This window comes from Echinops telfairi, unplaced genomic scaffold (assembly GCF_000313985.2).
Source record: "Echinops telfairi isolate 266 unplaced genomic scaffold, ASM31398v2 ScPeMD7_2;HRSCAF=8, whole genome shotgun sequence".
Classification (NCBI taxonomy): domain Eukaryota; kingdom Metazoa; phylum Chordata; class Mammalia; order Afrosoricida; family Tenrecidae; genus Echinops; species Echinops telfairi.
The window spans coordinates 65654907-65677801 of record NW_022103898.1 but is presented as its reverse complement, the minus strand read 5'-3'; the positions used below and the strand labels follow the sequence as shown (position 1 = coordinate 65677801).

Here is a 22895-nt window from a genome sequence, read left to right as displayed (position 1 = left end):
CTAGGTGATGCCTGCTACATAATTTGTTGTGGTGGTTGCTGTTCTTAGGTGCCATTGAGTCAGCACTAACGCATAGCGACCCTGTACACAACAGATTGCATTGTTCTGTGTCATCCTTGAAACTGTTTCGGTGCCTGAGTCCACGGATGCAGCCACTGTGTCAATCCATATCACTGGGGGCCTGCCTTTTTTTTGCTGTCCTTCCACTTTACCAAACATGATGTCCTTCTCCAGGGACGGGTCTGTCCTGGCAATATGTCCAAAGTATGTGAAACAAAGTCTTGCCATGCCTTCCTCTAAGGACACTCTGGCCTTACTTCTTCAAATACAGGTCAGTTTGACCTATAATTAAACTTTATGCACCAACCACAAAAGCTAGTATGAAGAAATTAAAGAATTCTACCAAAACTTCAGTCAGAAATTCATTAAACATGCAATCAAAATTCATTGATAGTTATTGGTGATTGGAATGCAAAAGTTGGAAACAAGAAGGAATAGTAGTTGGAAAATATGGGATTGGTGATAGAAATTAAGCTGGAGATAGCATAACTGAATTTTTCAAAACCAACAACTTGTTCATAGCAAATACCTTTTACCTATAACACAAAAGGTGACTATGCATATGGACTTCCCAGATGGAATAGACAGAAATCAAATTGTCTACATCTGTGAGAAGACAATTTCATCAGCTAAAACCAGACTGGGGCCTACTGTGGAATAGACCATCAATTGCTTATATGTGAGTTCAAGATAAAGCTGAAGAAAATTAAAACAAATATACAAGAGTCAAAATACAATCTTGAATCTATCCCACCGGAATTTTGACAGCATCTCAATAACAGATTTGACACATTGAACACTAATGACAAGAGATCTGATGGGTTTTGGAAGGACATCAAGACCATCATTCATGAAGAAAGCAAACGGTCATTAAAAAGACAGAAAAGAAATAAAAAATCAAAGTAGATGTCAGAAGAGACTGAAACTTGCTGTTCATTGTAGAAACTTAAAGCAAACCATAGAAAGAATGAAGTCAAGGAGCTGAATAGAAATTTTCAAAAGGCAGCTCAAGGAAACAGAGCTTGAGAAAACAAAGCCAAATATTATAATAAAATGTCAAGGACCTCGAATTGGAAAAACAAAAGGGAAGAACATGTTCAGCATATCTGAAACTTAAATAACAAGAAAAAATTCAAGCCTCAAGTTGTAGTATTCAAAGATTCTGGAGGTAAAATATTGATCGACACAAGAAGCATCAAGAGAAGGTGGAACAATACACAGTCACTGTACTAATCAATAGTCCACCGTTTCAGGAGGTGGCATATGAGCAATAACTAATGTTGCCAAAGAGAGAAATTCAAACTGCACTGAACGTATTAGCCAACAACAGGCTCCAGGGATTGAGGGAATACTCGCAGAAATATTTCAGAAAGCTGATGAAGGACTGGGAGCACTCACTCGTCTAGGCCAGGACGTTTGCAAGACCGTTACTTGGCCAACTGACTGGAAGAGATCCATACTATGTTACATAATAAGAGTTCACTATTTCACTCTGACAATTTGTCAAACTGTATTTTGCTGGAGGGGCTCACAGGGACCAGACTGCATCCCAGACTTTGAGTCACAGAAATTAACTGCATTTTAAAGATCCCTGACCTTGTGAAATTCAAATGGTATACATGTTGTTGCTGCTGTTGGGTGCGGTGGGGGTAGTTGCGAGTCATAATGTCCCTGTGTCCAACAGAAGGAGACCCTGCCCCCCCGGACTGTGCCACGTTCACATTTGTTCTCACATCGGAGCTCCTTGTCGCAGCCACACTCTCAATCCATCTTGTCGAGGGTCTTCTTTTTCACTGCCCTTCTGCTTTACAAGCATGATGTCTCTCCTGATCACATGCCCAAAGTGTGGGAGACAAGGTCTCCCATTCTTGCTGCTATACTTCTTCCAAGACAGATCCATTTGTCCTTTTAACAGTCCACGGTATTTACAATATTCTTCTCCAGCACCACAATTCAGATGCATCAGTTCTTCTTTGGTCTTCCTTATTCAATGTCCAACATGCATGTGATTCGATGGAAACTATTATGGGTTGGGTCAGTTGCACTTTAGTCCTCAAAGTAACATTCTTGCTCTTCGATACTCTAAAGAGTTCTTGTGCAGTAGAGTTACCTCATGCAACTCATCTTGATCTCTTGACTGCTGCCTCCATGAGTATTGATTGTGGATCCGAGCAAGACAAAATCCTTGACAACTTCAACCTTTTCTCCATTTATCATGATGTTACCTATTGGTCCAGTTGCAAGGATGTTGGTCTTCTTTACACTGAGTTGTAATCCATTCTGAAGGCTGTGATCCTTGATCTTTTTTTTTTTTTTAATGCTGTTACTTTTATTTTACATCAAGATACGAAAAATTAAACAGACCCACATTTACATTAAGGCGAAAGAAAGGCTAACAACACATGTGGAAAACTCACCGTGCCCTCCGACCTCACTGTGATGGTGTGACCAGGCGCAGGCCCTGCTGAGCCCTCTGTTCTCTGACAGGGATGAGCCTGCCAAGCAGATGGCACGGGCTTAGGACAGCCAGCCAGTCTCCCCGGAGCAGGGAGCAGCGGGCTCACTTCCTACAGTCCCGTCTCTCATGATCCACGCCCACCCCCCTTCTTCATTTCAGGAAGTTTTCCCATAGACTGAAAAAGCCAATGAGTGAAGATATTAATGGTATTCAATTCAAGAGGCCTGGGACACTGACCGGCTCTCCCTGCTCTTGTTCGTCCATAATCACACCGACAACCCTTCTTCCTGGGTGGGCTTCACTGTCCACTGAACACACAACTAGACAGGAACACGTTAGTCCCATCATGTGCCTAATGCTGAAGGCTGCCAGGGTAGGAGCTTATCTATTTTTGAAAGGGAGGGAATTTTTAAAAGACTTTTGCATTACCAACATGAAAGTCTTTTTTGTACATGAAACAAGAAAAGAAAATGAAAATGCTAATCGGACAAAGCATGTTCCACTGCTGGTCGCACCCAGGGCTCCCAGGCGTCAGGTTATAACGTAACGGGTTAGTCTTCCCCCTCGGACCTCGGAGAGCCGCTTGCAGTGCCGTAAAATATTCAACATCACGTGAAACCTCTTGTCAACTTTCAAAGCTGTGAACTCCTTGATGTCAGCTTCCACGATAAAATAATGACCTTTGGTATCCTTGGTTTCCTCTTCAATAAACCTGTGGTAGAGGTTTCTGGTCGCAGAATTCATGGACTTCTTCGGCTGATGAACAATCTGATATTTACTAGCTACTGCCTTGTTGATTTCTTTAATAACATTAATTTGACAATAAGTCAAGCGGGACTTCATGTACGCAGGAATACCGTTGAACTCGTCAGAAGTGATAAATGAAATTTCCTTGATGTTTCTTTGTCCTCTGGGGGGCTTGCTTAGAGGGGCCGGTTCCATATCCTTGGGTTCAGCTCCGACCCCTTGTCACAGCTCTGAGGCGCTGGGACCTGAGGCAAATGGGCAGGGACGTTTTCTTTGAGATGTTGCACGTCTCTGTAATCCTCTTCAAGAGACTCACAGAGTTCCTTGAGTGAATTGTTGGTCTGTTCTTGATATTCGATTTCCGATTCCAATTTATTCAAAATTTCGTTTACGGCAATAATCTCATCTCCAATTTTATTTAAGATAGTCTTTAAGGCAGGTTTGTGGCCACAATTTCTTAATGACAGCGTGTGTTTAATATTGCCAATATTTTCGTTAATGTAAGTGCATAATTGTTCCAGATCGGAGTCCATTCTTTAAGCTCGCGCTGATCCGGGCACTGACGTCCACTGGCTACCGGAAGTCCCAAGACGGAACTCAGAGCCGTGATCCTTGATCTTCATCAGCAAGTGCTTCAAGTCCTCCTCACTTTTAGCAAGCAAGATTGTGTCATCTGCATATCATAGCTGGTTAATAAGTCTTCTGTTTCATCAGCTTGTTGACATATTTAAATTGGTATTTCATCAATTCTGGAGCTCTTTAAAATTTTTTGGCTAATGGTTGCAGTGCAACTTGAAACTTCCTTCAGGACCATTGGTTCTTGCTCATATGCTACATGCTGAAATGGTGAACTATGGACTAGTTCTTTCTGGTTCAGTCACTCTGTATTCTTTCCATCTTCTCTTGATGCTTCCTACATTATTCAACATTTTTTCCATAGAACTGTTCTTTTTTAAAATTTCATAGAATCTTTCAATATTACAACTCGAGGCTTGAATTTTTTCTTGAGTTCTTTCTGTTTCATATGTGCTGAGCGTGTTCTTTCCTTTTGGCTTTCTAACTCTAGGTCTTTGCACATTTCATTATAAATAAGGCATATTCAATACGAAAACAAGCAAATGAATAAATACAAAGTATGATGAGTCTTATCATGGTAATAGGTAATAAGATACACAGCAAGCATAGGGGAAAAGCTACTATATACATACATTCTGGGAGTGAGGTCCACATACTATGTCAGGGGTCAGACCCACTCCAAGGATACACACAGCAGCCAACTAAATAGGAGGGGTAAAGAAAGAGAGAGGAAAAAAGACATGGGTAGGGCAGGAGCAGGGCACTAACCTACCCAAGGCAAGGGTATTGTTTATATCTCCACAGAAGAGGAAGAGAGAGATGAGGCTTCAACCTGATGTGTCAAAACGTGAATACAATATACCGGCATGTACCAGGGAACCAATAGAGAGGTCTGCGGGACCGGCCCCAATTCCAACTATGTGGACAACCCCCAACACACACACACACACACACACACACACACACACACTCGCACGCACACGCGCACACACGCACAGAAGAATGCAATTCCGAGGATATCACTGAAGGTACAGCGTGGGGAGAAGGACACGTCTGATTAGAGCACACAGGAGAAAGGAAGAGGGAGGGGAACACATCCTGACCCACCAAGGCCCGGGAATGATATTCCTGCTCAGAGCAGACAATGCACAGAAAGGACCATAGGGCCAGCCACCATGAGACACGACGTCCCTCACTGAACCATAGCACTACCGGGGACAACACTAGAGACACAATGCAGGAATTGCACCCGATCTGACCCCACCAGACTGGGGCAAAACACTAAGGGCATGCAACAGAGCAGCACGGGGAGCAAAGTGATGAAATCCCCGAGGAATACCAAAAAGAGACTTTGGAGACAGAGTGTGGCACCCCATCAGACTCAACTGGAAAACACTCATAAAGGCCAACAAACAGACCTTGAATTATTTATAAGCTTTTCCATTTTTGTCAGTGGCTTTCATTTTGGTGTTGTTATTTTGGTTTTTTGTTGTTGTATTGGTTTTGACTTCCTTTGTTGTTTTGTATGGCTTTGCCTCGTTTTTTGTGCTTATTAATGTCTCTGCATGTTTATCTAGATAAGACAGGCAGGATAAATAATTCAAAGATGAAAAGAATGGGACAGATGGTTCCAAGGGGATATGGGAGAAGGGGAGGTGGGAGAAAGGAAGGGATGGGGGACCAATCCAGGGACAAAGGAACAACAAGTGAACTAAAATCAATGGAGAGAAGGGTGTAGGATGCCTAGTGGGGCTTAATCAAGGGCAATGTACCAGTGAAGAATTACTAAACCTGAATGAAAGCCAAGTGTGATGGTGGAACAAGAGGAAAGTAAAAGGAAACAGAGGAAAGAGCCAGGAGGCAAAGGACATTTATAGAGGTCTAAATACAGGCATGCACAAATGTAAATATATTTTATATTATAAGAGGGGAATAGATCTATGTGCTTATATATCTATATGTTAAAAATTAAGGTTGCAAATAGACATTGGGCCTCAACTCAAGTACTCCCTCAACACAAGAACTCTTTGTTTAATTAACCTGGCCTCCTGTGATGCTTACCTTCCCAACACGATTGCTGAAGACAAAATGGGTGCATAAGCAAATGTGGTGAAAAAAGCTGATGGTGCCCGGCTATCAAAAGATATAGCATCTGGGGTCTTAAAGGCTTGAAGATAAGCAAGGGGCCATCTAGCTGAGAAGCAACAAAGCCCACGTGGAAGAAGTACACCAGCCTGTGTGATCATGAGGTGTTGATAGGATCAGGTATCAGGCATCTAAGACCAGAACAAAATCATACCCAATGTGAATTGGAGGGAGATGGAGTGGCATGGAGCGGAGACCCAAAGCCTATCTGTAGACAATTGGACATCCCCTCACAGAAGGGTCACAAGGAAGAGATGAGCCAGTCAGGGTGCAGTATAGTACCAATGAAACACATAGCTTTCCTCTAGTTCTTTAATTCTTTCTTCCCCCCACCACCACTATCATGACCTCAATTCTACCTTACTAATTGGATTAGACCAGAACATGCACATTGCTACAGATAAGAGCCCAAAACATAGGGAATCCAGGATAGATAAACCCCACAGGGCCAACAATGAGAATAGAGATACCAGGAGAATAAGGGGAAGGTGGGGGCAGAAAGGGCAAATCAATCACAAGGATCAATATAGAACCCCCTCCTAGGGGGACAAACAACAGAAAAGTGGGTGAAGGGTGACAGAAGATGATGTAAGACATGAAAATAATAATCTTTAACTTATCAAGGGTTCATGAGGGAGGCCAGGCAGGGGAGGGAGGGGGGAAATTGAGGAGCTGATATCAAGGACTCAAGTAGAAAGAAAATGCTTTAAAAATGTTGATGGCAGCATATGTACAAATGCGCTTGACATGATGGATGAATGCATGGATTGTGATAAGAGATGTAAGAGCTCCCAATAAAGGTATTTAATTAAAAAAAAAAACACAACCAGATCCACAGCATCTGGGGATACTACGTAGATAGAGTGGTCAGGAAGATCTTTATAAGTAGGTGGATTTAGAGCTGACAATTGAAGGATGAGAATAAATTAACCATACCAAGATCTTGAAAAAGATTATTCTAAACAGAGAAAAGAAAAAGAGCAAAGGTTTGGAAAACTTGGGTAGATACATGTTTTATAAATAAACGAATTAATAGTATATATTGACTAACAATGTTTCAATGTCTGCTTTGCAATCCACATTACAACTTTTTTTCCATCTTTTTATTGTGAACTGAGTGAAAGGTTTACAGAGAAGATGATCAGTTTTATATTCAATAATTCATCCATATTTTGCTTCAATGCATCTGTTCCAATGACCTCACTGCACTATGGCATATTCACCTCCCTTCCTGTGTTTCCTGCTTCCATCCCTCCTTACCTAACCCTTTAAGCTCTGTCCTTGGATAAATGCTTCCCTTTTGATCTTAAAAGGTTGATCATTTTAACACAGTGGTGAGTTCCAGGTTTGAAGGGTGTCTGAAAGTCACAGTCCTGGGGGTTCTAACCATCTCTATCTAATCAGTAAGCCTGGCGTCACTTATGATTTTGAATTTTATTCCATAAGTTTCTCCCACTGTATCCAGCACCTTCTCAGAGCATTTGGGAGTGGTAGCTGAGCACCCCCTACTTGTCCTGGCCCCAGGGTTAAGAAGGCTGATGTTTGCATGGTCCGTCAGTCCATTGGACTGTCTCTAGGGATCTTTTTATTCTCATCTCTCTTCTTCCCTCTGAGCAGTGAGAGATCAATACTTGCACCTGAGATAGCTCTTTACAACTTTCTAAGACCCAAGTCACTACTCACCAAGTAAGATGAGGAACTTTGCCTTTGTGAACTATGCTATGCCAATTGACCTTGGTGCCCCCCCAACTATGGTGCTGAGTTCCCATTCTATAATGCACAGGACAATCCTTATTCAACTCTCTTGATATTTTCCTTTAGGTGTTTTTTCATACTAATCAAGCACGAGAGAATACAAAATTCTCAGCGTATTTTCTTCTATTTAAGGAATTCTGCTATGTAACTACTGTTTGTTTATATAAATTCATAATCAGGAAATACTCCCTGAAAGCCCTATCAAATCGTATACCCATGTGTTATGATGACTTTGTTGACTAGGTCCAAGAATTACACATGACTTCAGGGCCAAAAATAATGTACATGGAGTTTCTGCCAGTCTCTCCCCCCCACCACCCCCGCTTTTGCTCCCCCTCTTGCTTCCCACCTCCTTCCCACTCTTCCTTTCTCTAGCAGACAATAATTGCTACTAGAACTACAACTACTCAAGGAGAATAAAATTGATCAAAAATAATGTTCACACCAAAGATTTATATCCCCTCCTCAAGAGGTCAAGGAACTATATTAGGAATTAAAACACTATTTGGTCAACTCAACCTATTCATCAGTTTCCCAGGAAAAAGCAATAGAGAAAGAGCTAAACAAAGGAAATTCTGTAATCATGTCTTCTGCTAAAATTGGAGAGCACAATTCCAGAGAAAATTCTAAATAGAAATTGGAGGCTAATATTGTTGTCTGCCCCTAGACACCACCCTCTGGAGAAAAAAGGAGGCAGGCTGCTGAGCTGTGTTCTTAGATATTGCCTTTCTAAAGTACACATGAAAATCCATTTGGTTAGTTGAATATATGTTTCCCACTTAGGTTCAGGCTGCCATGAAGACAGAAAAGACAATTACTTACTGGAAATAATTTAAAAGGGACTGATGAAACAAACAAATAAGCAAACCATGGTGAGTTACTGGAAATTCACTGTTACAACTTGAAAGTACTGGTCCTTATGAGCATCCAAATAGCCTCGGCCATGAATTTTGTATTGTTTCTTGAAAACAATTTTGACAGTGGGAAAGAAAGGGTGTGAGTGTGAGGGCACGGAGTATCTGAGATGATAGGATGGTGGAGAGAGAGTATAAAATCACTACAAGCAAATTTTGTATACTTCAAACATTTTTGCATGAAAATTTTGTCCCTAGGTATTTCAAACTGTAGAGTCTCTGTCATAATTCACTTGATAGCAACAGATTTTCAGATCTCAAACAAGGGGTGGGGGTCGGGGTGGGGGATGAATTGGCTTTAGGTTCCTGGCAATTTCAGGCTCACTTCCCTGGAGTCAATTTTAACTCATAGCAACCTATAGCTTTCCTATAGGATAGTGTAAATGCTCCTGAGGAGTTACAAGACTGTAAATCTTATAGGAGTAAAAAGGCTTTATTTTTTCCACTGGAGTAGCCTGCTGGTTTTGAACTGCTGACCTTGAGTTTAACAGTCCAATGCATAACCAACTAACACCACCAGGGCTCTTTTCTTTTAGGCACACTCAATCAAAGGATTTCGTGCATATACAGAAAGCTTCTGAGTGACAGTGACTTAAAAGAAAGAAATTAATTTTCTCATACACAAAAGAATGTCAGACTCACGCTGATATGGTGACCTGGCAGAATCTTCAGGAGGCAGACCATCTACGTTTTTCTGATTAGTTATTTTTTAAAAGCAGCTCATTTCTTGTGGACCAACATGGTTCCTAGAATTCCAAACATCCCATCTGCATTCCAAGCAGCAAGGTAGGGGAAAGAAATAGGCAATGGAGAAATCCCAGATACTCAATACATTATTGTTTACAAGGGTCTGAACCAGCCACAAGGAAAAAATAAGAACTGTGTCTTAGTGGGTGGAGGGAGATATCAGACAGTGTAAGACATGACAAAATAATAATAATTTATAAATTATCAAGGGTTCGTGAGGGAGGGGGAAAATGAGGAGCTGATACCCAGGGCTCAAGCAGAAAGCAAATGTTTTGAGAATGATGAGGGCAACAATTGTACAAATGTGCTTGACACAATGGATGTATGTACGGATTATGATAAGAGTTGTATGAACCCCAATAAAATTATCTTTTAACAAAATACAAATTTGTTTGGTATCAGAAGAACAAGAAAAAAGAATTGTGTCTTTTAGCTAGATGTGCCTTTTTGTCAGCGTTTTAGTAAAACCTTCTTCCGGAGAAGGAAAAGAAATGCCGATGTTGGTGACAGCAACTTGCAGATACCACCACTCTTGAGAAAGTGAAAATTCTCGTGCTACAAGATGTCATGTAAAAGATAATTTTTAAATGTCACGCAAATGGCCTACAAAGGTCATGTAAAATATAATTAGTAAATGTAAACTTGCATTTCCAAGATTTACATTCTTCAAGGTGGAGTAACAAGAATTGGATTTATCCACTGAAAACAACAAGAGTAATACAGACAAAATATTTAAAACAATGCTTTTCAAAGTGCTGGACTTTAAACCATGAGGGGCCGTGATCTCTGGGAGACAGGATATAAGTAAGATGAGCCCTCTGATTGCAGCACTTTCCTGCTGAGAGAGTTTCCAAGTCACAGCTCAGAAAGGGGAACCAGGTCTCTTTTCTCATGGGAGGAGGTGTCATGGGCAACAGTCAATTTTTCATACTTGCGAGGGATGTTGCAGCACTTCCTACTCCACAGACTGCAGAAAACTATACTGATATGGCAGCGCCCTGAAACTTTGTGATGCTTACCTCCCACTTTCTAATACCAGGAAACCTAGACCACTGTGTAAGATTTTGCCACTTGTTCAGCAGATTCAATCAACATGGTGTCATCGATAGAGCAGACCCATTGATGTTCCATGAAATGTCGCAGCGACCAATAGCTTACTGACTGAATTGTGACAGAGAGTAAGAAAATAAACATAGCTGTGTGTCAAGACAATATATTTTTCCAGATTATATAAAAACAGGCTATGTTTGGTTCTTTTCCACTGAGATGGAAGCAAACCCATTTACCAAATCAATGGTGCATTCGAAGTACCAAAGGATATATTGATGTGCTCCAATAAAGTGCCCATATTTGTCATGGCTATTGCATTTGGGGTTGGTTCCCAGCTGTTTGTATTTGTGGTGTCCAATAGTACCCATTATCCATACAGTTTAGGGGTTTTGTTTGTTTGTTTGTTTGTTTCAGAAGCAAGAATAAACCTTGACTTAATAGAGACCACCATCTCTGCATCCTCTATGTCTTTTATTGTGATGCTAATTGTTTTCTTGGCCAATGACAGGGACAATATCAAGGATTTTTCATTCAGTGTTTGCTAACATTGCAGCCTGATTTCACAGGTCTACTGACCAGTGTAAAAGTTCTGTTTGTGCCAAGAATATTTGCTCCAATTACACGTTCATGGCCAGAAAAAAATGTACAAGGGATGCATCTGTAAACCCAGTGGATCTACTGCAAGATGTACATGGGCTAGTGCTCCATTTATCAGCTGGTCTACAAAACTTTTACCACTGATCCTGGAAAAGTCTGATCATCCTTTATCCAGTGAACCATTATCCTGAAAAAAATTATGAATCTCTTTGGAGAATGACTGTCAAAGTATATATATTTTTTCAATGACACTGCAGGTTACTTCCTAAAGGAAACATAGCTTGTGCTCCAACCGTTAGCTCTACATCTGTGAACTAGCATAAATCTGGGAAGCAAATGAGGAATGACAACTTCCTGTTGTAATGGCAGGAGCCCTGGTGGTGTAGTGGGTTATGCATAGGGCTGCTAATCTCAAGGTCGGCAGTTTGAAACCACCAGCCAGCTCCACAGAAGAAAGATAAAGCTTTCTACTCCCATACAGAGTTACAGTCTTGGAAACTCACAAAGGCAGTTCTACCCTTCCCTGTTAGGTGGCCAGGAGTCAGCAATGACTTCATGTCAGCGAGGATGTTGCAATGGCAGACTGGGCTTTCTGTTCTTGAGATCAGTTACAATCTCAGAAACTCAAAGGGACAGATCTTCCCTGTCCATTAAGGGTCATTATGAGTCTGTATTGACAGTGAATTTGGTTTTATCAGTTTGTTGTAATGGCAAGATCCCTGGGTAGTTCTAACAGTTAACATTTGTCTACTCACTTAAAGGTTGACACTTCAAATCTACCCTGTGCCACTGTGGAAGAAAGGCCTGGTGATCTGCTTCCATGAAGATTAGAGCGATGAAAAGCCTGGAGCAGTTGTAGTCTGTGACACATGGGGTCACCAGGAGTCAGAGTCTACTCAGCAACAATGGATGTGCCTTCTTTTGAAAAATGGCAATGGCAGATATCAGTCAGCTCTCTCTTTTTAATTGTTGGTTTTTGGGTGTGTTTTTTTAACCTTTTATTGTAGCTTAGCGGAATATTTACAAAGCAGATGATCACATTTACAATCGACAATTGACACTCATTTTGTTTCACCACATTCATTTCCATCCCCTCGAATTCTTGTACACGTTGAAAACTTTTCATAAAGACTTCTTAGATGCAAAATAAGAAAGGTCCACGTGGCTCAAAACTGTGATACTGAAATCACATTCTGTAAGCCTAGTTTTTGTTGTCAGCGCTACATAATAACACCAAATTATTATTTTTTCTTTAATAATATAGCTAAATGTACAAATGGAAAAAATACAAGTTTATATATTCTATGGCACCTAAAATTAGCCACTGAGTTTCCATAGTGGCTGTTGGTTCTTCAAGGTCAGGAACTGTTCAGAAGCCTGGTCGTCTGTGGAAACCAACTTGCCCTTCTTTATTTATTGCTACAAAATCACAGATGTCTTTATTAAACATAAATATCAAATTGTTTCTGAACATATCTTTCACCTAGGTAAAAATATATTTTTATTCCACACTTTCTGAATTCCTTTTTTGTAGACAAATTTACATAGAATTCAATAGTTCAATCATTCTCGCCCTTCTTACAAAACAATTTCTCTTCCGAAGTCTCGTCGAATATTTTCTTTGTCTGCTTCTCCATGCTGCTGCTTCATTTGATAGATTTCATTTTCTGGTTGTACAATAGTCCGTTCAGTCTCATAATTCTTACTAAGCAGAGCTACCCAAGTTGACTCCATTTCTCTCAGTTTAGACCCAACTGTTAGTTGCATGTTCTTTCTCTGCCAGTTTGAATCTTGAATACGCTCCCACAACTTCTGCAGCTCCTTCTGGGCGTGTTCAGGCATAGGAACTAGGTTTTCATGATATACTTTCCAGGCATTGCACCCCTGCTGTGACATGAGTTCCAGATTCTCAACTCAAATGGCTTGGTGCTCTAACTGGGCCATGGAGTTGTTCACACACTCTTGCCATGCAGTGGTATCATTTTTCTGACCCGATGAAGGGGCTGGAAGCTCATATCATTTCATACTGAGCAATTCAATTGGTTGTCGAGCAGCCAATCTTTCAGATTCCTTTCTCATTGTTGTTTCTGTTACACAAATCAGGTAACATTCTTCTAGTTGGACCCTAGGAACACCATAAGCTAATAGCCATTACCATCAATAGGTCAAGGTAGTCTGTCAACGCACTTTTTGTGTCCGCTAATTGTGAGACCAAATACTTACTGGCAAAATCAGGACATTTATGAGAGTGAGTGTTGACACCGTTAATAATTATGTTGGAACAATAGGCAAAAACTGTGACATAAGTTGGCATTATGCATTATGCAAATTAGAATCATTTGTCTATGATGATTCGGTGATGCTTCCTGACTTCTGCCATTCCTTAAGCCCTTCATTCTCGTGGATGCTATGGGTCACATATCAATGGACACATCTCACATCTTCAACTCCAGTCTACACAAGACAACAGCTACTGAAATTCTCAAAAATATTAATGACTCTTTGCAGGTTCATTCCTACTTGCCTGTAGGAAGAGAAAACACTTCTCAGATAGCTTAGTGGTTTGTTGAGTGGCGCCTTCTGAGGTATTACATAGTAAATCCATTCGAACTTCCTATACCCATTACACAGTAAATCCATACTAATAGTCTCAGATCATTGAACCTTCTCGATCTTATCCCACTCTCATGCCAAGAACGTTCTGGCATTTCCAATTCATTTATTATAGGCAAGTGTATCCAAACTTCAAGAGCTGTACCAGCAGACTATGAGAACCAACTCTACTGAATCCTGAGTCATGGCTGAGTGCCCCCATATCAATCAAGTCCTACCTAATCTTCTATTTTTCAGCTTCTCAACTCCACTGTTCTCCAGATCTGATCGTCCATGTCTCCCTGGTTCCTGCCTGTACTATACCTTTGACATGTCAGCTCTTTCTTGCTGGGGAAGCATATTTTCTCATTCAACTTGCACTGAAATCTGCCTCTAATTTTCAACCTTGGGTCCTGATGGGGTGGAAGAACATGTTCTTTAGGAAAATATCATTTTCTTTAGGAAATGTTCTTTTGGAAAATCATGTTCTTTAGGAAAATATCATTTTACGAGATATCTGCTATATCTAAGGTTATTGCATGGTTGCCAGGTATGAGAATGTTGCTCTATTTAACAAATGAAAATGTCTAACTTTTCTGGCTCAGAGAATTTTGTAAAATGCAGGAACTCCAAAGTGTCAGGTTCATCTATCCAAATACACCAATTCCAGATGTGAGGGCCTTATTATCTTACTAGCAAAGACATGTATCTTACATAAAAATCTATCAAATCTTTGCATGATTTCCACCCTTAAAATCAGAAAAAGGGCCAGATTTTCAACACAGTCTGCCCTCTAGCTACTCCTCTGTGATGGTTAGATTTTATGTCAACTTGACTTGTGCGGAGCTTGGGGTGGAGTCTAGCCAATCAATCAGGTCACTGCCTGGGGATGTCTCCTTGGAGAGGTGCCCTTTTTATGAAAGAAACATGGAGGAGAACTGAGCCTTCTCTTGCCCTTCGCCACCTTCTTACTTGCTTAGATTCTGCATCTGGCTCTGGGGCAGCCCATGTGACCTACTGTGCCTGGGTGCTGTCAGTTCCTGCCAACCTTGGAAATACAGGACTCTGCATGCACTGGCTTGTGACCTCCCTGCTTCCTCCTTCCCCTTCCTACTTTATCAGCCTGCAGCTATGTGAGTCTGGAAAGGTCTCCAGCTAACATTTGACTCATGGACTTGAGTTGGATTCAGATGGCTTGTGAGATAATTAAAGAGTTTATTGTGCCAACCTGGCCAATAAACACATGTGGGGTTAATTGAAGGGCAGAGAGATAAATGGCTCAGTGAGCCTGGCCTTTCTAATTCTCGGGTCTCTTGCTTGGTGATGGTCAGACCAGGGTGCAGCTGCCATAGCCAATTCCCTGTTTCATCTGGCAAGGCTTACTTCCTGCAAGACATCCCCAAGGAGAAGCCGCATGGACCTACCCCACCCAATGCAGCCCTGGGTGCTGGAGCACCCGTGTGGAGAAGACCCTTGCCAGTGCTGAGATGCTTACATGTTCACGAATTTGGCTTCCCTCCTGAAGTCGGCATCATTGCATCTGTTTTGTGAGATGGAGGAGGACTTTGTGGATTGGTGTCAGACATATGGGCTAATGTTGGACTTGTGGGCTTGGGCAGCACTGGGTTGGGATTTTTTCTTGATGTGCACTTAATCTTTATATAAAATTCTATCTTATATATGACTTTCTGTGGATTTGTTTCTCTAAAGTACCCAAACTAACACAACTTGCCTCCTTGATACAAATTTCTTTCTTGATGTAAAGTTCTTTCTTATACATATGTGAGTGTCACTGGTTTTGTTTTCCTCAAAACACAGCCTAAAATACTGTCTATAAGCCATCCAAGAAGCTTTATCATTTAAGGTCAGACTACCTTGTTTTCCTTAGTGTCTAGTCACGATAGCAATGGTGGTAATTTCTCTTCAGGGAAGATTTGGGGGGAGGTTCACCATATATTGGAGCACTTCAAAAAGTTCATGGGAAATGGTATTAAAAGACAATAGGCTTTTCCCATGAATTGTTTAAAGCCCCCTCACTTATTGGAAGTCAAGTTGCAGGGTACTTCCTCAATGGGAGCTGAACTTTTCAAAATCAATGGACTTTGAATGTGTGAACTGACTTGGATCTGGAATTTAGATGAGAAATTGTGACTTTCCATTAGAGTGACACTAGTCAGTGTTTGGGTCATGAGGCTTGAATTATTTCCTGGTAAAAGGATCAAGTAGAATATTCATCTATTTATTTTTAGAACTGTTAGTCCAACATTTTGATTAGACTTCACCCTTGGCACCCTGGACTGGAGATGTGTCCTCATTGTTTGTGGCGAGTATTGTCACCAATTGACTCTGATACGCCAGAATCTAATTATCCTCACTGAATTTAGGGAAGCCATTGCAATGGAAGGACCTCCCCATTCAACCTGGCCTACAGAGACAACACCACAGAGTGTTTCTAGGATAGTAGTGTCTTTCACATTAATGTTTGGCTGCATGCCTTCAGGAAAGAAGTGTCTTCAAGGCATCTTGGATGCCTTAATGAGGGTGGGCAAGTTACTTGTGATAAATCTACTCCAACCTCAGCATCCTCTGAAACCCTTAAATTCCTTCCTCTGCATTGGATGGAAAAAGTTCCATGCCTTCCTCTCAATGGATTCAGGCCACCAGTGAAACAAAGCTCTGGCAAGCAACCAAGTAAATTATTAGAACCACTTCCGATTGTGCACGGCAACACACTGCATCTAGGCGCTCCCAGGAGAGTACCATTTCAATGCAATTGATCAACCCAGTTATAGGACACAACGTTTCATAAGGAATTGGCTAAGTAGATGTTGAAAGAGTGAAAGGGAAAAAGATAACACTGAGGAGACAACCCCGAAACAATAAAAATAGGAAGCAACTATCACCCAAGATCTGGGGTACAAAGGAAGAAGTTCGGTTGGAGAAGCCTGGTGTAGAATGCCCTCGGCCTCTGAGGAGAGATTCTGGTGTTGATGCTGCGATCTTTGACGGGTAATGTTGACAGAACACAAAACCGGAAGGTTGTTTCTCCTCCTCTAGGCTTTCCATCTCCCTCTAGTGTTCCTTTCTGGGAAAATCTATCAGGGAGTAACGTATCAAAACAGAAATGTGGCTTATAGAGAGCATCACAAAGCAAAACATAGAAAAGTGGAGTTGGAGCTCAGCGACAGTCGCTTTCATAGCACCTCTCGGTCTTTCCCAGAGGCAACTGGCTCAAAATAACCTCATTTGAGCTTCCCACTGCTGATGCCATTAACAAAATCAAGTCTCCTTCATAACCCTTATGATTATCCCCATATCTACATTACACACCAAACCTGGTTTCCCTACACTGTCGCCCAAATAATTCTAGGAGACACCTTTGTGATTTTGATGTCCTGACGACCAGGAATTACCACAACCCCATTCACTGCCAGCAGTGAAGCCAGCCCCTGCAGACTGGGGAGAAATGCAAGTTCACGTTCCCGTCCTAAGGGGTTAATTCCAAGGACTAGTCCTGGTTTCCTGATTTTTGTTGTTGCTGCTGCTGGTTTCCTGTTTTAAGATGGTTTCCTTAGAATGCAGAGAAGGAGACACTTAGAATATTTGCTTTAGCAGAGAACGCAAGCCTAGGGAAGTAAACGTGAAGGTTGAGTGAAAAGAAGACTGAGAAGCAGAAAGAGTAGACATCCAGAAGAGCACACCTGTAAGTGAACAGGGCTTTAGTCAAATTCACCTGTAGGCTTTGGATTTAAAGTTGAAACTCCCCATCATGTAAAGAAGCAAGCAATTGATACCCCAAGGATATAGAACCAACAGTCCATGGACTTCGGTTCAGATCTCTTGCCTGAAGGTTGCCCAGTGAATGGTGGATTGGGACTTCCCTATACTCACTATTTTAATGCCTCCTGGATTTATAATGACATAGTCATCTGGTAGGTGTGGTTCTGTCAAGGCGAATGAATATTATTGTAAGTTTTGCTCCATCACCAACCCCATTTTTCGTGTAAATAGTGTCCAGTTTTCTACCCAGTTGCTGAAGGCTAGACTTGCAACTTTCTAGAGAGTACTTGGGGTAATACCTGCTGGCCTCTATTATTTACTTCATAGAGAGAGACAGCCCATGCATTTGGCAATATCCCAAAAGGTCCACTGTCCTTTATGCCCTGCCTTTGAATGTAGCCGTTCCATTACTGTTTGACAGAAGCCTAATGTATAGTGTGGAACTGAGCTAGGTTATCCACCTGGGCATTTCCTGGTGGTGTGGGTGACCTGTAGGTCAGTACGTGAAACCCAACAATGTCCATGCCCTGTACCCAAGCTCAGATGTCTTTTCATAAATCCACCCCCCAATGGGGTCCATGGGCCCACCAGCCAGTCCTGTTTTTTACACATTTTGCTAACCATAATATGAGTCGGTTGTATACTACACAGCTGTCCTTGCAAAGAATTAGAGTTCCATGCATCAGGACCATTCAGGCACCCTTAGCTTGGCCCATTGGCTGCTTCACCTCTTCCCACCATCAATCCACAAACCATTTGTAGCTGACTGGATAGTCATTGTTGTTCAATAGGGAGGCCTAGTACACAAAGGGCTTGGCCCAAGGCAAACCTGCCTAGTGGACAGCAGTTTCTCTAGAGAACCTAGCCTTAACAATAGGCTTTGACTGTATCAGTCATAGCTTCAGAGACCACTTCTGTCTTACCCATCCACACAATACCCAAGAATTTGACCAATAATTCTAGGCCCCTGTGTTAGTGCAGGTTGACTAGAGAAACAAACTCATAGACACTCATGTGTATAAGAAAGAGTTTTCTTTAAAAGAGCAATTGTATATTGAGAAAACATCCCAGCCCAGTCCAGACAAAGTCCATAAGTCCTATCTTAGCCCATATATCTGATACTAGTCTATAAATTCCTCTTCAGACCCATACAACACATGCAATGATGCTGAATGCAGGAAGATCACAAGCCAGTAGGTGGAAAGTCTTGTGGATCCAGTGGCAGTGGAAGCATCTCTGTACTGGTGTGGGGCTCCATGGGGCTCCTCCAGCTCCAGAGCTCTGGTTCCATCAGCTAAGCTCCAGGTGTCTTGTCAGCAGGAAGATGAAGCAGAGAGTGTGTGTGTCCCACCTCCAGGGAGAACAACAGGAATTCCCAGAATCCACGGGAGATGGCCATGCCCACACAGAAGCATTATTGGCTATGACTCTATTGATAGGCTAGGCCCTATCCCTTCACAAGTTGACAGGAGATTATGTAGCTGCCACAGCCCCTGTGGCTTGGTATCATTCACATGCTTAGATGTGCCACAGGCTACAGTGCAAAATTTTGGAAAGGGCAAGAGAATCACAGGTAAACATGACGTCATCAGTTTAGTGGAATGTATACACCTCTGCAGGTTTGGCCTACCTTCCCAGGTCCTGTGACACTACACATTGGCATACAGTGGTGAGTTGGTTAATTGTGCCAGCCTGGCCGATAATCACATGTGGGTCTGGTTGAAAGGCGGAGGGATAAAATGGGTGGTGAAGCCTCGCCTTTCTAGTTCTCGGGTCTCTTGTTTTGTGATGGTTGTATCGGGTGCAGCTGCCTTAGCAGTTCCCTGCTTCAGCTTGCAAGATGGACTTCCTACAAGACATCCCCAAGGAGAAGCCGCATGGATCTATCCCGATGCAGCCCTGGGTGCTGGAGCAGCCATGTGGAGACCCCTGCCAGTGCTGAGATGCTTACACGTTCACTGACTCAGCTTTCCTCCTGCAGTCGGCATTATTGCCTCTGTTTTGTGAGGTGAAGGACTTTGTGGACTGGTGTTGGGTATGGGTTAATGTTGGACTTGTGGGCTTAGGCAGCATTGGGTTGGGATGTTTTTGTGATGCACCTTTTCTTTACATAAAACTCTCTCTTATACATGAGTCGCTGTGGATTTGTTTCTCCAAAGTACCCAGACTAATACAAGTGGGGCTATGCAAATACCTCTGGGGAAGTATTTGCCATGCAATTCAAAGGTGAGATTTTTCCTGGCCTGTCAGGGGCAACTGGAATACTGAAGAATGAATTGACTAATTCCAACACAAAATCATAAGTCCCCATGTTTTCCTGGATGGTGTTTAATAGGGAGTCATTGTTAGGCACTGCTGCATGGAGGGGAGGTACCTTACTGAGCTCTCGATACGTCATGGTCCTGCACCATAGTCCATCTGGTTTTCTTACCCGCCATACCAGGCTGCTGGTACAGAGCTGTGTGGATCCAAGCTCAGATGGAACATGGAAAGGCACCAACATCTCTCAGAATCAGTAGGCCTGTTGGACTGCTGGCCTCAGAAGCCAGATGCAGTATCCAAGCAAATAGGAAAGAAAAAGGGGTACGGGGAGATGAGTTATTCACAGTGCCTCTTATAAATAGGCCACACCCCAAAGGAGATATCATCAGACTGGTACCTGATTGAGAGGCTGGACTCCACCCCTACTTTCTAACAACTTGACACAAAGCCAACTATCACAAAGTGTTAGCTCCTATTTGATACAGTGTGTCAAAAGTGGGGCAAAAGCTTTCCAGAACCTTTTATGAAGCTAATGTAATCTTGATTCCAAAAAATAAAAGGATAATAGAAGCAAAGAAAAATTCATTTTTAAAATAAGTTTCTCTTCTAAATATAAATTCTACTTTCAAAGTGTACACAGAGGCTGACCACTTACCATGTTCTCAGTGATAAACTAATCAAGGTTGTTCAAGCAACGATTATCTCTCATTTTGCCTTTTTGCAGCAGGTCTGCTGTTCCATTCTTGGTCTCCTAGCATCAGTCTCCGTGATGGCAAGGGTAGCTTGTAAAAACTGTCAGACACCGCACTCATTTCCTTTGAGCCTTTGCCAAAAGACCTCTTGGAATGCTCCCCTTTCTCATTACTCCTTTACCCACGTCTGCTTTACTTACTACCACCTGACAGAGATATTTCTTCGTGTATTGCTTTTTTGCCTTTCTCCCCATTCCAGAATTAAATTTAACGAGTAGAAATTCTGTTGTGTCACTCACTTCTCTTTTCTTTGCTCTGAAACCAGTAGCTGGCACAGTTTCTGTTGTTGTTTTAGTTGTTAAGTTGGTTCCAAAGTTCTGTGTCATAAAATGCATGGCACAGAACCAGTGCTATGTAAGGCTTTTTCTCACTTTATACTATTGAGCAAAAAAGATAACAGTCCTTCCTGGCTTGCCGAATCCTTGTCTGTTGCTGTTTTTTGCGATTGGGTGATGTCGAGTTGGCTCCAACTACTGTATGCACAGTAGAACAAAATTGTTGTTGTATATTAGCCTGTGGTTACTCCCACTTTGTCTATCCATCTCATTGAGGGTCTTCCTTGTACATTAACGATGGCAAAACAGAGGAAAACTAAAACCCAAACCAAGCTCATTGTTGTGGAGTTGAATTTGACTCATAGCACTCAAATATTTTTCAAAAATCAGCTGCAGTGAAGTCAATTCCAAACTGATAGCAACCCTTTGGGACAGAGTGGAACTGCTCTATATACTTTCCTAGGCTGCACAACTTTACAGATGCAGAATGCATCTTTCTCTTGTAAAGCACATGGCAGATTCAAACATCGGACCTCTTGGTTAACAAAATTCTCCAAGCTCACTGTCATCGAGTCGATGCTGACTCATCGCGACCCCCTGTGGGTTTCTCTGACTGTCACTGTTTATGGGAGTAGAAAGCCCAGTCTTGCTCCTCTAGAGCTGCTGGTGGTTTCAAATTGCTGACCATGGGGACTGCAGCTCAATGCAAAACCACTGTACCACCACTCCTGATTCTTGGTCAACAAGTGAATGTAAATCCTTGCACCACCGTGGCTCCTTGAACTAGAGAAAAAAACAACTAGTTTGCCACGTACTAGCTCTGTAGCCTTCAGTAAATCATTTCCCTTTTGTGATCCTCAGTTTCTGATCCTAAAAATGTGAATAATAATTCAGTATTTCATCAATATTTACTGGGCATATACTATCTTCAAATCATGGGACAATGTCTAACAATTATGGCTGTTATTGTTGCTGTTTCTACCTTTTACAGTGCTAAAGATTGTAGGATAGAGATAGCAAATGCATGAACCCTTTTCTTAAGAACCTACACACTTGTAGTAGAAATAGATGTCTAGATAAATTATAATGCAATGTCAAGAGTTCAGCATTAGAAATACCACAGAGAAGGGAGTGGATAAAAATATGGAAAAATGTGATCGTGTAAGAATAGTAATGTAAATTACTTTGTGCTCCTTATTTGGTGGTCTGTAGATATTTTAAGATAGAGAGGGAAAGAGAGAAGAGGAGATTGTAGGCACCAGTTAATGAATATGATGTATTTTTTTAATTATGATGTGTTTTACAATGATTTTTTTAGTCACAGAGAATCTAAGGCACTACAAGAGACTTCAATATTATTAATATTTCTACATTTAAAATTTAGAAGGGGAAATTCTGATAGCAAGTGTAAACTATTACCATATACAAATGTGAAGGGGCTTCAAAAAGTTTGGGGGGGACTCCATGATCTTTCGATTCCATTTTCCCACAAACATTTGAAGCCCCTCGCATCATCAAACACCTTAAACTGAAATTAGTCCTAGAAGTTAAGGATGCAGAGGAAGCGTGTGTTGCCAACTATGTAATTATATTTAGCTTCTCAATATAAGCCAGGAAATTATTTTTTCACTGTTTCCAAACTCTCTGTGTTTTCATACAAAACACTCCCTAAAATATGTACATTTTACAATACCTTAATTTCTAAATATGCCAGTGAACTGAAATGACACTTCATGAATTTTTAAATGTCCTATCAGTGATTATTTAATCTGAGGAAACAAAGTTATACATAGTACAAGCAGATAAAGAAGGCATTCATTGTTCTCATGTCTATGAGGGATGATATTCATGTTTTCCATTACATTTCCATCTTTAAAAACCTTAAATAGGGTATGTCCTCCCCAAAATAATAAATTTGTTCTGCTTGTCTTCACAAATTCTTCTTTCTAGTAGTTGGAATCTCCTAACGGATAGACTCTGCTTTTTCCATCAGTTGGTGAGTTTGGGGTGAGCTACTCTAGTGCAGAGGTTGCGGCGGCTTGAACGACAGAGTTCTGTATTTGGAGATGCATCGTAGTTACACCCTTTTAGAAGCTGACCCTCAGCTCCGGCACCGCCGATAGAAGTGGGCTTAGGCAGGTAATGACTTGATGGAAAGGGAGCAGAGCACAGGGGTTGAGATTCT

General features: G+C 41.6%; 1 protein-coding gene and 1 pseudogene across 1 annotated transcript; both read right to left on the bottom strand.

Moving 5' to 3' along the window:
- Positions 1-3012: 3012 nt before the first annotated feature.
- Positions 3013-3798, bottom strand: LOC101661790 (spindle and kinetochore-associated protein 1-like). The gene is given in 2 exon segments (XM_045293078.1): positions 3013-3462; positions 3465-3798. Coding segments are annotated over 2 exon segments (747 nt in total). The 3' UTR covers positions 3013-3049.
- An 8829-nt stretch (positions 3799-12627) lies between these two features.
- LOC101644969 lies at positions 12628-13128 on the bottom strand (annotated as a pseudogene).
- Positions 13129-22895: the final 9767 nt, after the last annotated feature.